Here is a 17228-nt window from a genome sequence, read left to right on the forward strand (position 1 = left end):
TGGAGCGTTCCCGCCGGGGCCCGGTGCGGCCCGGCCCGGCCCGGTCCGGTCCCCGGAGGTTCTCTGGTAGAAGCCAGGCGTGGGCACCTCGCTCGGCCGCCGGGCAGCCTCCGTGTCAGCTCGCCTCTTCAGGGACACCGCTGCCGGACTGCGTGCCAAGGCGCGGTGCTTGGCTCTCACCGGGTTTTCCATCCTCTCTGCGCTTTTATAAATAACAGGATGCCATTTAAAAAAAACAACAAAACAACCAAACCACAACACCACCCCTCCCCCCAACCCCACAAAACAACGATGTCAGAACAAACACGTTTCTCATGAGTTTTGCAGGGCAAGCGGAACACCTCCCTGAGCCCGCGTGCTGCTTGCGGGTTTGCAGGGCTCTCTGCGGATGTCTGTTAAATCTGTTGACGGTGAAGGCGTGGAGTTAACAGGATAAACTTTTTGGGTTTTAACCACAGGGTGCAGAAATCACAATGCAAAAAGAAAAAAAAAGTAAAATTGTATAAAATTTTATAGAAAAATATAAAAAAGTATATTAAAAAGTAAATAAAGTTACACAAAGTAAAAAAAAAAAAGTAGTTTGTTTGTAAGACTGCAAAACTTCATTTTTGGGGGGTTTCAGGCAAAGCAGGGTGTGTTGTCTTGGGATATTGCCATGCCTTGGATGAGCTGTCAGCAAAAAGCTAAATGCCTTGGTGATTTCCTGGCGAGACATTTCTTGGCTGTTGTATTTGAGCTTAAACCAATTCTTCTCTTTTTCAGTGTGCAGCTGTTCTATGTCTTTGACTAGGAGCATAGAAATAGTACTTGGCACTTGTAAAATACTTTTCTTCACAGATTCCACCCCCACCCCCCCTTATTTGTAGCACAGCTTGTGAAGTAGGTGTTACTATTACCATTTTACAGTCAAGACCACTGATGCTCAGGTTGCCAGATGTGCTTAATATTTATAATATCCCAGTTACCGCAGTTGAGAAGATGACCATAAAATGGATGTCTTTCACTTCTAGTTCAGAATACCAGCCCCAAATTCATCACCTTTCTGCCCAGTCTGAACTCTTCTGTGTTGCAGGTAGGAGACTGGTTGTCACTTTACTACCACGTGCTTTTCAACCCACATACACTTTTAAAATCCCAGTTTGCTTGATAAAATGCAGTGTTTCATTTAGGATGCAGTAGAAGGCTTTATCAGTATGGACAACTGAGCCACCCAAACAGGACTGAAGCAGAGCTGGGAAACAACTGCAGAATTTGAGCCCATGTCACAGCTAGGAAGGTTCAAATTCATGGTCAACTCATGCTGGCAGAAATTGAGCTGCTTTAGATTTCCTGCACGTTTGATCTTATCCAGCACAACTTGAAGCTTCACCTTAGATACCTTCTGCAATTTAGAATTAAGAATAGTCTTTATATATCTTTCTGTCTTTCCCTTTTTTACCTTTTCCTTTTTCTTAGTTCTTCATAGCCCTCCTTTATGGTTATTAAACAATTCCTCCTGGTGAGCAACCTCACATCTTTCAGACTGCGGGATGAGAAGGTGACTAGCTGAGGACCATGTATGTCAGAACTGTATGATTATTCTGGGACAGCAAGCAGCCTGATGTCAAGTGGTTACAAAATGGAAGGTCCCGCTCTGGCAGCTGGTTTGAAAGAAGTTTCATAAATTTTACTCTGGGCTAGAGACTGATATTCCAGTGAAGGATAAAGATCAGCTCTTAAATCTTTGTGGGATAGATTCTGAATTTATTACAAATCTTATTTGAAGGCTGGAGCATAGCTATGCTGCTGCAGAAACGCATTTTTCTTTCCTTCTTGTTCCAGCGGGGGATTAATCTGTTAATGCCCTTTAGCTTTCCTCCAAGCTTCAGTTTAACTGTGTAGGCGACTGCACAGGAGAAGGAGTTCAGTCAATGTTCTGATCATTTTAACCATTCCTTCCTGAAAATTGTCACCTCTTCCTATTTCTGTGCATAGGAAGAGGAATAAAAACTATTTGTTCCCCCCTAATGTCATATATGGGTAGCCATGAAAATCTTTTCACCTTCTTCCTGAGACTGAATTATGAATCGCAACCTGCATCTTCTTGAGAGAGCTTCAACTGAGGCACTAGTTAAATTCTAGTAATTCTTATATTGGAAAACTATGATATGCCATGCAATACTTTAAAACAAATTAAAAAAAATTGATTTTGAGAGGTACTGAAGAACCAAACTTGTTAAAAATTTCACAGGCCATTGAATGTGCTCGTCTAGGGAGAGGCCAGGAACAGGTGCTTAGTGTCCTTTAGCTATTAGCTTTAAAACAAAACATTGGATTAAAAACTGGATTAAAATCTGGATTTAAAACTGTTATTAACCCACCTCTCCCAATTTCTTTCAGATCTCTTTGTAGCAAAAGCTATTTTTCAGTGTATCCCAACTTCAGACAGGGATGGAGATGAACCACAGTATGGAGACAAATTTGGAACATTGTTTGGCTGTACCAGTGTAAGGTGATGTTGAACAGTGTATTCTGATGATCCTTTAGACAGTGTATCTCCCAGTGGTACATTAGAAGCTAAGGTTTCATTTATTCAGCCAGATCACAATCTAAATTCTCTAATGTGTATGAGGAGTTCAAAATCTTGTTGGACCTTTATGAACTTTCTAAATAAACTTTCCAAATAATTTGCTTTTTGGTTAAAGTATCAGATCCAGTTTTTAAGATACAAAAATAGTGGATTTGAGTGTGTGAAAACTGTAAGTGCCTCGTAGCTTTAATTAAGTTTCTGTGGTCTACATTTAGTTTTCTTCTTTTTCAGGACATTCTCTTGTACTTTGACATTTTTCAGGGATAAAAATCATTTAATTTGAATGATTGTCACTCTCAGTACCTGCGTTCCTACAGATGGGCTACCAGCGAGACCAAGAGACTGTTATTGTCCTCTCAGTAAACAATTTTCTATGTAATACAAAGCATTACTTTAAAGTAACATTTTTCAGTTTTCTGTTTGAATTTGCTTTTAGGACATATTCTAAAATTGCCGCTACAGCCTGTTCTAGTGCACCACCACCACACCAATAAAAACACCTTCATTTTAATGATAAAAACCTTTGTAAAAAGATGAAAACATTGATTAATACTAGTTTTTCTTTCAAGTAGCCCAGACTACTCAATACCAAATAGATACCAATGCTCAAAAATGGCATATAAAAAAATCTGTCACAGTTTTATCACAATGAAAATATATGTATGAAAAAATGATGTGTCATGTAGAGGTGATAAGCACTAATTGCTCTCAGGATACAAGCAGTAGTATATAAAATCTACTGTGCAACTGAGATGTGGTTTATTAAATCCAGCCATTAAAGGAGCGATGTGTTGGCTGCTTTTTGTGCTGTAGACATTCCCAAATAGTTAGGTCAGGACTTCATAGTGTACAATCCTTTCCACGGAAACTTGAAACCCGTCAAAACGTTTGCATTTCTTCGAGTAAAAGATGAACTGCTTTAGGGTAACTTCACTGATTTGTCTTGAAATTTTTTTGTTCAGTTTAGGAGAGACTGTCATAAGTAATGTCAAGCCTTGTTCATCTAAGGTAAGGTTTTTAATTACATTGCTTAGATAAGGTAATGAATGTAACTGAATTACTTCTCAGAAAAGTGACAGATGTTTTTAAAATATGGATTGCTTTATTCAGGACAGATACGAAGATACAGAAGAATCATGTATTTTCAGATAGAGAAAAGAAACTACATTGAAATTGTAGGAATTGAGTTCATTAGAACGTTTTTGTGTTAATGTCCTTCATCACAGCTTAGTTGTTAGGCCATATTTTCAATCTCATCTGCATGACTGTAAATGCAGAGTAACTTGGTTTTGGCAGAGTCACAGTTTTTGCTTGAATTGCTGAGGTCAGATTTAATTGCCTGTTTCATGTTGGCTTTTGTTAAAAATAAATATTGATTAAAAATATTTGCTTGACAGTATTTAATTGAACATCTGGTAAGTAGCTATGATAAAGCCCTGGAACAAACCATAGTTTCAAGTGATCTATTTATAAGTTTCAAGTGATCTATTTATAACTCTTATAGAATTTTTCTTCCTTTACTTTGTGCTGATTTCAAAATTAAAGAAACATACTCTTTTAGTTCTCTAGCATTTATCTGCGGACACAAATGAAATTACATTAATAATTCAGAAACTCTTTTTTTTTGTAAAATCTCCTTGTTAACAGTTTTATGTAATTATTACTTTCACTTTTTAAAGGCAAAGATCAGGAAAAAAACTGTTCAATGCTTTGCCAGTGTAGTGCCAATATCAGAAAGAGAAAACTGAAGCAGGAAAGGAGAACAATTATGTTGAAGATATAATCAAGTCTAAATAAGTTTTCTTTACCATTAAAATCTTTATGTTTCTAAGGATCCTATTTACATTTGAAAATATAGTATATGAACATACTACAATGTTTTGCTGAGATTATGGAATCAACAAACAAAGGCTTAAATGAAAATATGTTTCTTACTCTTTTTACAATTACACATATTTCAGGAATTACTTTTAGCGTTTTTTTAAGTGATGAGTCAGAGGCATTCCCTTATTTTATGTCACATGGCACTATGGAATAAAAATATTAAATATAAAAATATTGTTTTAATAGAACATTAATAGGTGTAACTACTTTTACCAATGCTTTTATTGTTACTGTTTCAGATAATTGTGTAACTGTGAATAGTGTCCCTTTATTCTTTCCTCTATAGGAACATTTAAAATATTTTTTAACGCTGAGTTTGTATGCAAATCTGCTTGGGACTGCTTGTGTGCATAGATTAATAACTTGTGCAAGTATTTCCATGATTAGAGTCTAAGTAACTAATTTAGGGACTTTCAAGAGTGAAAGTGTTTTGCTAATATGTAGCAAATCCAAAAGCCTGCTCCTTTCCAGTGAAAATAACTTCATTAGCACTTGAGATGTCTGTTGGGTGTGGTGATTCTTAAATGCAGGATTTGCAAGTTCTTGCCTCCAGTTCACAGTGCTCACAGGTAGAATACTTCACCAGAAAAGTTGGTGGTATTTTTGAAATTTATAGAGGTTATTCTTTACCTCTGGCACTCTCTTTCTCTTGTGAGTTATGGCTAAGCAGAAGACACCTAACAGGCCTTGGTCTCAGCTCTGTCAATCACCGCTTGATAAAGCCTTAAAAAAACAGGTTTTGAAGGAAGGCCCATGGAGTAATCTACTTCGTTTTGGCAAACCAAGATATTTTATATATGCTTTATGATCAATTTATTTCCCCCTCCGTTGTTTGGTATAACAGGGCACAAGGAATGTTGGAGCTGTGGAGGAACCACTCAAGGCAGAAGAGAAAAATAAATCTGCAGATATTTCAAAACAAAAAGAACAATGCCTTATACCATGTGATGTTCAAGCTAAAATTTTACGAGGGGAAAAACATTACATGTGCAGTATGTATTCATAAAGAATACTCTCAGCAACAAGCTATGCAATGCCATGCTATGCAATGCTCTGCTATGCTACGCTATGCTGTGCTAATTTATTTTTTAATCTTCTTGAGCACATGTGACAGCCTTTGACCCTGCTACACAGGCTGAGTATTGTTCAGAAAATTTGGGGTGCCATGTTTTGGGGGCGCAGCTGGTGTGACAAAGTTAAAGTATAATCATGCTAGTCTCTCTTTATAATCACTGGTGAAGACAGGCAAATCCAGGCAGCAGCTCAGCCCACCTAGATCTGTGTTACCCTCTGAGTGTTGGTAGCTCTCTCCATTAGAAAGGAAGAGTAGGGTGTCTGTGCCTCATTTAAACATCATAGTTAAGTGTGGGGGAGTTAAGTGGGAGTTAGTTAGCTGGTTAGTTAGTTAGTTAAAGTGGGAGGAAATCTATAATTCAGCTTGCCTTTTATAGATACTTACGCAGGACATTCTCTATTCATTGCCTTGACAAACTAAACAGCAAATGATATAATCAGCCTCAGAAAAAAAGTCAAAATTCTTGTCTTTCCCATATAATTTTTTAATATGTATTATTAATTACCTGGCAGGTTTACTTTTTTTTTTTATTTTTAGCATCAGGGCAAAAAACAGGAGTAGCAGAGTGAATGAGTAAATGTAGGATGACAGGAAACCTTATATATCTGTCTTTTATCATTTACATTTGTATTTCTGTGATATCCATTAACTGGGCATCCAGGTTGCTCAAGGATAAGATGAAATTCTTCTTCAAATCTTAAGAAGAGCATCATTTCTTAAGATGTCTTCACTGCAACCAGCGAGGCTGAGGTTTTTAGTATCTTTGGCTTTAATCTGTGGTCTCTGTACTACTTTGGTTTCACTTTTAGGTACCCTAGGGCTAACCACCTTCAATATTCACTTAGATATCATAAATAAGTGTGTTGTCAATCAGTCAAGAGTATTTCTAGATTTATTATAACAAAGTGGATGAACATATTTCTTTTAAAGGAAATTTGCAGAACTCTCTTGTTGAATATGCAAGAAGTACAAAAAAACTGGTAAGAAACATGATGGATGATCAACAGTCTTCTTTGGATTACCTTTCTAATCAGGTACTTTTTTCTTTATCATAAAGATTTTTATTTATTATTTATCTCTACAGGTATTGTCTAACTGAGGAAAATTAAGCATTTATCTTTCATTAAAACAGTAGAATTAAGAGACTCTATCACCATTCATTGTACCTCGCACAGGGTGTGAGTTCCATTTCTACGAGGAGTGAAGCACCACCTGGTCCACAACTTAGTGGCATACATGGCAGTAGGGTAAGTGGAGGACTATTCCTCCACATTGGTTGCTATCTCCAGTCCTGTTGTATTAGTGCAGATGACGTATTATATTACTGTTAACTCTGATAGTAGTTTACAAATACTGTGCATGAGTCAGTACATATAAAAAGCATTAACCAAACTGAAGGACTTTTTTTAAATTTACTGGAACTGTGCCTAAAAATGATTTTGGGTGAAAAAAGTAAAAAATCAGACCAATTTACCTAATGAAGGTACAAATCACTAACACATCACAAAAATGAACTTTAGATTATATTTACTAGGAGTCAAAAAGAACATCTTTAGAATGTAAAATTCCTCATTGCAGTGCAATTAAATATCTTTTATTTGAATTGGCAGGTAAATGAACTCATGAACAGACTTCTTCTTTTGAATGCAGAAGTTTTGAGAAAGCATTTGGATCCACTTCCTTACAAAACAGTTCAATCTCATGGCAAGTATTTTTCGCATTCAGTCTTGACCTCCTCCCTTTTAATCTTTGTATCTTGACAAAGAATTAATTAAAGCAAAGGTAAGCAACTATAACATTTACAGGATTTATTATGTGTTAATAACATATAAACTCTGGAAAATTTGCGAACTGTTTAAGTATGTCATCATAAAGACTGCTTTAAATCATTTGCAACTGATAATTCTGGGCATCCTGTTTAGCATCTTGTTGATACTTATGCAAAATACCAAGTATGATCATCAGTTCTTAAGTGATTTGATATTGCTAAATGGCACTTTCTTTTGCAATGAAATAAAGTGTGCTCTGCATTTGCAATATCCTTCAAATGGGATGGAAATCTCTTGTACACTGGACAGTTAATCTTCTTTGTAGTGTCTATCCTGACTAAAGGAAACATTACCTCTAAGCAGTCCTACTGACCGTAGAAATTGCTTGTTTGAGTATATTTAACACAGACCTGGCTTAATACTTAGAAGCAAAGGGGGTTTTATGTATACGTTAGGATGTAAAGGCTTTTAAAAGTATAAATATGAATATCTGCAGGAAAAAGACAGCCTTCCCCAGATAATATGTTTTTTTCTTAGTAGAAGTGTTATCCAAATAAAATCTGTAAAATGACCCAGATACATAATCTTTAATTTCTGTATCATATCCGTTAAGATCAGAAAGAACTTTCTCCATACAATATAATTTATATTTCTTTCTGAGCTTAATGGAGTTCATAGAATTTTCATTTACAAGGTAAATTTGTGACAAAACATGATTTTAAAGTCTGCATGACAAGAAAATGCACTTTGTAATCATTCATACTTTACCAAGAAAAGCAATATTTCTGTGCTTAAGCTGTATTTGTTTTTTTTAACATATTTTGCTAATGAACTTCATTGTATACTTTGTTCTCTAGGGTTGGATTGCACTGATATTAAAGATACCGTTGGTTCAGTTTCAAAAACTCCAACTGGTCTGTATATTATCCATCCAGAAGGATCAAATTATGCTTTTGAGGTAATAAATTTATCTCTCAGGATAGTCACAATTTTCTTGAGAATATGCACTTAGAATGTATTTAATATATTTGAAGTGTTTTCCATGACAATTTCTCAACAGATGAATAAGAAATGTATTAAATCATCCAAATGTGTCTGCCATTACTATAATTTTGATGAGTTTCTCTTTTTATACAAAGAAACTTAACCTCTGTCATAAGATCCCATCATCAGTTTTCATATACAGTGAAAAATGTACCAAAGAGGAAAACCATGGTATTTTCCAGCACCCCTTTTGGACATTGAGAAGTGCTGTTCTTTTCTATTTTAGAGATGGAAAACTGAGGAGCCAAGTGACTGATCCATTTGGCTCCTAAAATGGGACCTTTGGCTTTTTAAATTATTCTGCTGGATGACTGTATAGCGTTGTCTTCTCCTGACAGGTTACTCTGCTGACGCCTATAGCTTGGACCATGATATTGTATAGGCATCTAAATATAGGTGCAGATGTACATTAGCTTGAGGAGTAGGTGCTTAGCTCTTGTCTGAGCATCATTATAACTCAGTCTTGAGGCAGAGGCATCTAAACTTTTAGTTTGCATATCCAGTTTGCAGGATATACATTCTTAAAGAAAAAAGGATGAAATTCAGCATGAACTGCAGCAGTTACACTTCCTATCGCTACCTGCATTTTCTGTAATTGCTTGGAGTTACAGTGCTCATCCAGGAGAAGAGAGTTTGGGGTTAATTTCCTCAGGCTTAGGACATTCAGATCCATGCAAACACAAGGAATGCTTTGTTTTGTCTGTTTATTTCCATTTCAGGCTGTTCTACTTAGAGAAGTCCTTATGCGTAGTGGAAAGACAGATATGGCACTTTCAAACCTTTAGTTTTGCAGTACATGCTGGGGTCATTAGTTTTTGGAGAAAACATGTGGAGTTTAAGCCAGCTAATAAATAGCGAAATTTAATATCTAACTTTATAGTCTTCCTTTATATATAACAAAGGAAGGATGAATCCCTTTATCTCTAGCCAATTGGAACCCTACAAAATGCTACAAAAATAAAGCTCAAACTGGTTACGAAAAGGCTTCAGAAGTATGCTGGGATCTCAAAAGAAAAAATGAACTTGGTTCTGCAGACCCCTGATAGAAAAACCTGTCATTCTTTCTATACAATGCAGCGAGCTCAGGGAAAAGATATGTAACTCATTGGCAAGTTCCTTCTAGGTAAGAGAAAGGCAAAGACAGGTAGAAGTGTTCACAGAACAAGCATATTTATAGTATGAAGAAAATGCTGTCTTCCTCACCCCAGGATGAACCATAGCACAAAATGCATCTGTTTCAGAATTTCTTCTGGATTGAGGGGGATTCCATTGAGGAAATATTCATACCTCACCCAAATTACTTTTCCTGAGAGATGGTATGACTATTCTATGAGAAAAGTGATTTCTCAGTTCATTTATAGCTTTTGGTGAATAAATCTGAAATTATAAAGTTCCTTTCACTTCAAAAGTATGTTTGACACTTTTCCACATTTAAAGTTACTGCCAGAATCTGAGAATCAGTTATATGAGTGGAAAGGTTCCTTAAGGAGAACAAGATACAAAAAGAAAAATTACAATAATTTGATTAAAAGCACAAGGTAACAATAAATAATGAGAAGAAATGTCTGCCCTCATGAAATGAGTGTCTCATTTCTTGTCTGGTAGATGTTACAGAGAACTGAAAAGTTAGTGCCAAAAAGTTCTCAGAGAAAAATACCTAAAATATGTGTGTTCCATAAAGAATGTTATTTTAAGGAAAACTGTTTAATGCAAATTATTCCATACGTTGAAGCATAAAAAGGGTACAAGAGAAATGATAGATGAACAAAAATATCAAGACATTAAAACATAAACAAGAAATTGTAATGCATTTTAAAGGGCTAAAAGCCAAGAGTTCTGGAAGTTATGCAGACTAACTAACGCAAAATGAGAAAAATACAAAGAGGCAGAAAACCATAGTAAGAAACTAAAAAACAGACAACAAAGCCAGCAAGAAACAATTTATTTCAATGATGACCTTTTCAGCAATAAGCTGCCCTTTCAAAGTAGCTTAAACTAAACAAAAATGTCTTTAGAATCATTTGCATAAAGATACCAACAAATGAAGAAAACTGACAACTTGATCCTCTTCTCATGGTTTCAGGTTTGAAACCTCATGTTTTCAAAACTGAGTATAGATTTTGATGCTTAACTCAGGCTAATTGAAACCTGAATTCCAGGAGCTTTAAGAATATCCAGTTTCAGTGATAGTGGCAGGTTCTCGTCATCTCAGAAAATTAGTCCCAAATGGGCTTTTGTCTGAGCATTCAAACATGAGGCAATTAAAACCAATTTAACTTCTGGAAAATTCAATCATGATCACTTTCTGATACATTTTTCAATGAGTAAATTTCGATCAATGATATTTCTAAGGTGGGTCAGACAAACTAAACAGTGGTTTGGAATATACCTCTTATAACACACTAAAGATGGAAAGGGAAGAAATATTCAGTAGAAGCATCCTCCTGCTCATTTAATTTAAATTTTACCTGGCACAGTCATGGCCCTCATACCTTGCACAATATGAGACACAGAACAAGCTGTAAAGTGGATTAATTTTTATAAGGCTTTAAGGAAGAAAATTGCGTCATTTCCAGCATATAAGGGATTAAGAAACTACGCAGCGATGACTGGGTTTTTTTGTATCTGTCTCATATTTTTACTTAGCTGGTGTATGTTTTGGTCCTGTATCTAATGGGCTGATGACCTTTCATATAGAACCAAATCTGCTCCTTCTGAGAATTATCAACACTCCCACTGATTTATACTGGACTGAAGATTGATGTTGTGACCAAGTGGGCTCTTTGTATTTCTGACTCATAGTGAGAGGAGTAGCCAAGCATGCAATCATCTTCTCAAGACAGCAGATGAGGCAATGGGATTATTTTTAATGATTTTTAGGTATTTGCATCTAAATATTCATTTTGGAATCTTCTGTATTTCTCTTTATTCCAGTTCCACCCTCCTTGGGTGACAAATAAGCATGTGATTCTCCAGGGAATAAAGCCCATAATTTTCTTTCATGCACATGCCCTTTATTATGATGCATTCAGTATTTGTGTTGCAAGGATTGCTCAAAGCATCCAATGGCATTGACTTATTTGAAGCTCCAAGATTCCTCAGGTTGTATTAGATCACATTGCAGCTTTGTCCTGTTGCTTTCTTGTCGTTCATAGAAAAGATGTTGTTAAGTCACAGAGGTTCTGAATAAGATGTTGATGTGTTACTGCCAAGGAACAAGTCTTTGGTTTCATGAAAAATACCTGGCTGGTACAGGCAATGGGGTTGCAACATATAAAGCTCAGATTGCCACAATTTTTTTGAGGGTTAAACTGACTTCCCCATAGACTCCAGTTTTAGCCACTGGCTAAGATTGAAAATCTCTCTTTTCTGAAACATGTTTCATTGTGTACATTCCCTGCAACATGAACAAAAATTTCCTACTTTACTCCATCACTTGTGCATCTACTTACTGTTATGATTTACTGATAGCCAACACTGTATTCTGAATTTGCTTTTGTTATCACAAGTAGTTTAATGGCACCATAGCTATAAGCATTTTCCAGGTTAATTCTCCTGATATTAGTCACACTGGGAGACACTTACAAAGGAGCCTCTGTTTTTAAACACTAATTAAGCATAGTATCCCCTAGAACTACTTTGAACAGCTTAGGTGGTGCCGTGTCTAAATGTGCAATATGCACCTTTCTACATTAGGGTGCCCAGACTTTCTAATCCCTATTAGAACTGGTCAAACTCTGGCACTGGGGACATACTTGAAAAAACCCTAGAATGACCTGGATACATTCCACTTAACTTTATGCAGTTAGCTGAAATCCCCAGAGAGTAGCCAAAGATCTAGAGGCCCTTTCTGTAGACAGTGGAGGTGACTAACATCTGCAGAGGGTGATTTAGATCTTGGTTTCCCAGAGCCACACTACGAATGCACATTTTTCTGTATAAGGGGGATTACAAGGGAGACAAGGGCAATAACTTAGGGAACTCAATTATGTGTCTAAAGTTAAATGGGCTGAGGAGAAAAGTGCCACATAACGTGACATTCCATAGCAGAGCAGAGGACAGCTGGACCATTGCCATTGGACTTGCTGTTGGGCACAAATTTTAGCGAAGACTCAAAGAGACTCATAAATACTCATAAATTTGAGAGCTGATCTTACGTATTCAGTGGGACTGCTCAATAGCAGGCTGTTAAATGTTCATATTGGGACTTCCCTGGATTGGGGCCCTTTCTTATGGGGAGTTTTTTGCTGCTGCAGCATAAATTATTATATACTGGGTTACTGCTATCACTTTTCCCATTTCCTTACCTTTATTAAGGGCACTATATTTCCCAGGCATCACAAACAGTGTTTCTGGGGAAGAAGGTATGATGGTGAGGGGGAACACATAAGAAGTTGTGTCTATTTTGCTTTGCTGAAATAAAGGTATATTCATTGTTAGTGCCTGTATCTGTAATATTTTGCATGATTAATACATGATATTGCATGTTGCTTCCACTTCATGCTATTATTAATATACAGTAACATTTATCAAAGCTTATTTATTATTTCTGATATGAGCAGACATTTGCACACAACAGTTCCCACTGGTTGAGGAAATATCCAAATCAAGCAGTCCAACAAGAACATATAAGAAAATACTGCAGCTTCATTTTTTATTTACTTTGAGCTTTTTGTTAAGATGTTTGAAAGGTATGTTGCTTAGCAAAACTCTAAATAGTCCACCTTTATTTAACTAAAATGTTTTCTTCATAACAGCTGCTTCAAGAATGCTTTATCATATCTATGTCTATTGTAGGTTTTGTGTGACATGGATTTTCAAGGAGGTGGATGGACTGTCATTCAGAAAAGAACTGATGGAATCATTCCATTTCAGAGAACATGGTCTGAGTATCTGGATGGATTTGGTGACCTTTCTGGTATTAATTTTAAATACTCTGAAGTGCTTTGGACTGAATGTTTGCTGTCTTTATGTGAGCTACATTCAACTAAATTGTGTGGGATTTTTAGTCATATAGAGAGTAAAGTTCTTGTTTCTTAAAAGTCTTATTTATACTTAAGAGGTTTTTTCATCAAATCTATTACATGATCTTCTCAATAATGACTATCACCCTACTACAGTCTTAGCCATTACTCATCCTCAGTCTCACAAGAGATGTTTAAAATGTTATGATATTTTCTTCCTGAAATAATGTATAAATTGTATTTCCCCTTTTTTCAGTTTTTTTTAAAAAAAAGCCTTAGTTGGTTTTAATCACATTTGCGAAATATTTCCTTAAAGCAGAAAAAAATCAGTAATATTTCACCATAGGGCATGAGAAGTTAGAAACAGAATGGAAATATTTCAGTAGCTAATACCAACACAACTGTGACATTACTTTTTTACTGCCACATTTCATCCAGCAAGTCTAAAAACAGTTGCTTCTTCAGTTTATCTGGGATTGCAGTGGAAGCACACAACTTTTCAACTATACAGAAAAGTGCAGCTCATTTGGGGCAACCTTTCATGGAAAAAAGTGTGATTTACAGAGGCAGCAAATCTCAAGAACAGGGTTTGAGTTTTGTTGCATTTCATAGAATGCTAACATCCAGTTTTTGTGGTCTTCTACGCTTGAAAGTTATCATGTGGACAATTTTCTAAAAATGTCACAGAGAAAAAAGATGATGTGCACATGAGAATTCTTTCCATGGATTTCCCAATGAAGTAGGAAGATTACTCTGCACATTCATTAGTCTTTCAAAGGAATATAAGCCTATCATACAACTTTTATTGCACTTGGTTCAGGAAGAAAAGTAGAAAGACTGGAAGAATCCATTTTTTCTTTTGTGCTTTCCATTTCTAGAATTTTATTGACTCTATATTACATTTCTGTTTTAGGGGAATTTTGGCTTGGACTGAGGAAGATTTTTCACATAGTAAATCAAAAAGCCACTAGTTTCAGTCTTTATGTGGATTTGGAATCAGAAAATGATAAGCATGCCTATGCATCATACGATGGATTTTGGATAGAAGATGAAGCATGTTCTTTTAAGATCCATTTGGGGCGTTATTCTGGAAACGCTGGTAAGAACCTCCTTCTTTAAAGTATTTAAAGATAGCTGCTGCCTTTCTTGATGTGAAAAAATGCATTCAAAAGAGTAATACCTAATTAAGATAACTGTTTATTTCTAATCTGTTTTTCTCTATTTGGTGCATAATGAACACTTATGCAGATAAATGGTTAATGATGTAGTGTTTGGTTATGCCAACATCTTTACATAGTAAGAAATCATTTTATTCTATTGCTTCAAGGTCTTTAATGGAATAATTGAATAAACACTCCTTTAATAAAGAAAATGAATCAAGACAATAAAGGAACTTTAATGGATTCAAGTCAACAGAATATATATATATATATATATATAAAAAATACATAAGGGATTTTGTGCGTGTTTGTGTATATGTATATAATGGTCCAATTCTTTAGATGTCCATTATCTCAAATTTGCTGATGTTAATGGAAGTCTTCCTGATGTTGCTTTGGTTAGTTCAGAAGTGCCCAGACAGTGGCGTACAAAGGATAGAGAAAGAAACCGACCAGAACAAATTAGGCCTAGTGTATAACAGTTACTGGCTGATATATAGACACAAATTAATTTACAATTCCAGACCTGCCTTAATATCATAGCTATACCAAATGTGCAAAGATTTGTGTTCAGTATTGCATCATGTCTCACTACTTTTTTGTAACTTTTTTTGGCCTGTTTACTAATATGCGAGAATGTTCCTTATTACCAATGTAATAGTTATTATCTAAATGTGTTGGTGCTTTACTCTACCTGCAGTTGTAAGAAACATTATTTCATTAGTAAGACAACAGAACCAGTAATCACTGACCTTTTTTTTAACAATTCCATCTTATCTCATAACTCCCTCTGGGGCTTCGGTCACATCACTGGAAAATCTGAAGTTAACAACCCTTTTCCTTTCTTTTTTCTTTTCTTCCACTGTCTTTGAGAACAGAAGCCTTTACCTTCATAGCTGGTGTGCATCACTAAAAGCAACAACAATATGAAGATGTTTCATCAAACTTCAAATTCTTCCATACTTCTCAGTATTTTATACTTTTTCTTTCCTACGTCTTTAACACACTGCCAGCTCATTATTTGGTGCTTTTGAACCACTTTTGAAGAAATCTATTTTTCTAATAAATTCAGAGGAGAAGTTTGCAAGGTATGCAACAAGTAAGAAATGTTATTTTTCTCCATACATAACTCTTTTATCCTTCTGTTTTATCTGTTGTACTTAGGTGATGCATTTAGAGGATATAGAAAAGAAGATAACCAGAATTCAATGCCTTTCAGCACATTTGATGCTGATAATGATGGATGCAGCCCAATGTGCACTATTAAAGAACAGCCTGTAAAGAGCTGCAGTAACTTCAGTGATAACACTGGATGGTGGTTCAATCAGTGTGGCCTTGCAAATCTTAATGGTGTTCATCGCTACACAGGTAGATTTCTTGCAACTGGGATTCACTGGGACACATGGACAATGAACAATAAACCAGTCAAAATTAAATCAGTTTCAATGAAAATTCGGAGGACATACGATCCATATTTCCATTAACCTATGAAAACAGAAATATATCTCTTTTTGCAGTTATGTGGGATAATGTATCACTGCATCATACCTTTCATTTTCACTTAAACAGTTCAGTCTTAAAACTATTAAATATTTCCATAATAGAGTTACTAATTTTTGTTTTGAAATGTCAGCATTTTTAGTGTTCCCGCTTGAGTAAGAAGGTCCTAAGAAGAATAGGGTTTTCAGAAAATGGATGGAGCTTAGTGTTTGTCAACTTTTATTCAACTGCCTCTTATGCAATCTCAGAGCCAGCAGGAAAATTATAAAAAGGAGTGTAATGCTGACTTTTGAATGTGTTTTTTCTATGCTCTCAGCATATCTGAATTGCCGAGAAATTTCAGCAAATTTTCTTTTGTAAAGCCATATACCTGTCATCTCCATCATTATATTTTGGAAAAATACCTTTTCTTCACCTTAGGTTAATTTTCCAGAATCAGCTCTTCTTTCTATATTCCTTATCAGGCAACATAACACTGACTTATTTCAACATATATATAAGGTTCTATATACTCTCAGGGCCTGATCTTTATACAAGTAAGGTAGATACTGACATACAAGAACTATGGTCTGTTTTGTATTTAATTTTCACAGTCAATGTGTTTCATAATCACATTTTTACTCTACCATTGTCTATTTCACAATTCACTACAAATGAACACTTTTTTTCAAAGAAAATGTGTAACATTTCATATGACCTTTGGAGTTTTAATATTTGGATATATGGGCCTGATCTTATGTTTTTCATTCTTATTGGCATTCACTTTGTGAACAATCATGTGATAATGAACAAAACCAATCTGAGTTGTATAAGTACATTTTAAATTAAGTAGTGTCAATTGTTTGAATTTCTGTCAGTAAAAATAGAATAATATCAATAAAAATATGAATATTGTCAGTACAGCAGTGTTTCTGGGACCTGGTATCTATTCTGTAGCAACTAGGCATGGTATTTTTCATCTCTGCTCCAGTTTCAGTAGATCAGCTCTGTCGTAACATGTGGAATGAAATCAGTTAAAAACTCTACGTAGTTTCCTCTTTGCTATCTCTCACTTTGACCAAGCACTAATACAGTGATCAGAAACCATCATCAGTTCAGAACCACCATGTTTTAGAACTTCTTTCCAAAGATATATGTAGCTACAGGAGGAAATGAAGCTTTTGATAAGGTGTTACAAGGTTAGGGGAGAGAAAAAATTCCTCTTTTCTTCCATGCTTGACTAGTCCTTAACAACTGGAGGTAAAAAGTGACTAAAAGCAGAAG

The 17228-nt window shown here is 35.5% G+C and overlaps 2 protein-coding genes across 2 annotated transcripts in view; one reads left to right on the forward strand and one right to left on the reverse strand.

Annotated features, from left to right (window-relative positions):
- The window catches only part of KIAA1377 (KIAA1377 ortholog), a 43070-nt gene extending 42878 nt beyond the window's left edge, over positions 1-192 (reverse strand). Inside the window, exon 1 of the mRNA XM_010578256.1 lies at positions 41-192. Coding sequence (XP_010576558.1) covers positions 41-192 — 152 coding nt within the window. The remainder of the gene's footprint in view (positions 1-40) is intronic.
- A 3155-nt stretch (positions 193-3347) lies between these two features.
- On the forward strand, positions 3348-16471 carry ANGPTL5 (angiopoietin-like 5). The gene is made up of 8 exons (XM_010578198.1): positions 3348-3577; positions 5298-5445; positions 6459-6562; positions 7139-7232; positions 8155-8255; positions 13139-13259; positions 14219-14404; positions 15630-16471. The coding sequence occupies exons 1-8, from the start codon at positions 3479-3481 to the stop codon at positions 15947-15949; spliced, it is 1173 nt and encodes a 390-aa protein (XP_010576500.1). The 5' UTR covers positions 3348-3478; the 3' UTR covers positions 15950-16471.
- The last annotated feature ends 757 nt before the right edge of the window (positions 16472-17228 follow it).

The sequence above is a fragment of the Haliaeetus leucocephalus genome, unplaced genomic scaffold (genome assembly GCF_000737465.1).
Source record: "Haliaeetus leucocephalus isolate CR32 unplaced genomic scaffold, Haliaeetus_leucocephalus-4.0 Scaffold616, whole genome shotgun sequence".
NCBI lineage: Eukaryota > Metazoa > Chordata > Aves > Accipitriformes > Accipitridae > Haliaeetus > Haliaeetus leucocephalus.

Bases quoted from the DNA above. Each gene is read 5' to 3' on its own strand.
- ANGPTL5 (XM_010578198.1), top strand. From the start codon at position 3,479: ATGAACTGCTTTAGGGTAACTTCACTGATTTGTCTTGAAATTTTTTTG. The intron at 3,578-5,297 runs GTAAGGTTTTTA...TTGGTATAACAG, and splicing joins TCAAGCCTTGTTCATCTAAG to GGCACAAGGAATGTTGGAGC. The intron at 14,405-15,629 runs GTAAGAACCTCC...TGTTGTACTTAG, and splicing joins GCGTTATTCTGGAAACGCTG to GTGATGCATTTAGAGGATAT.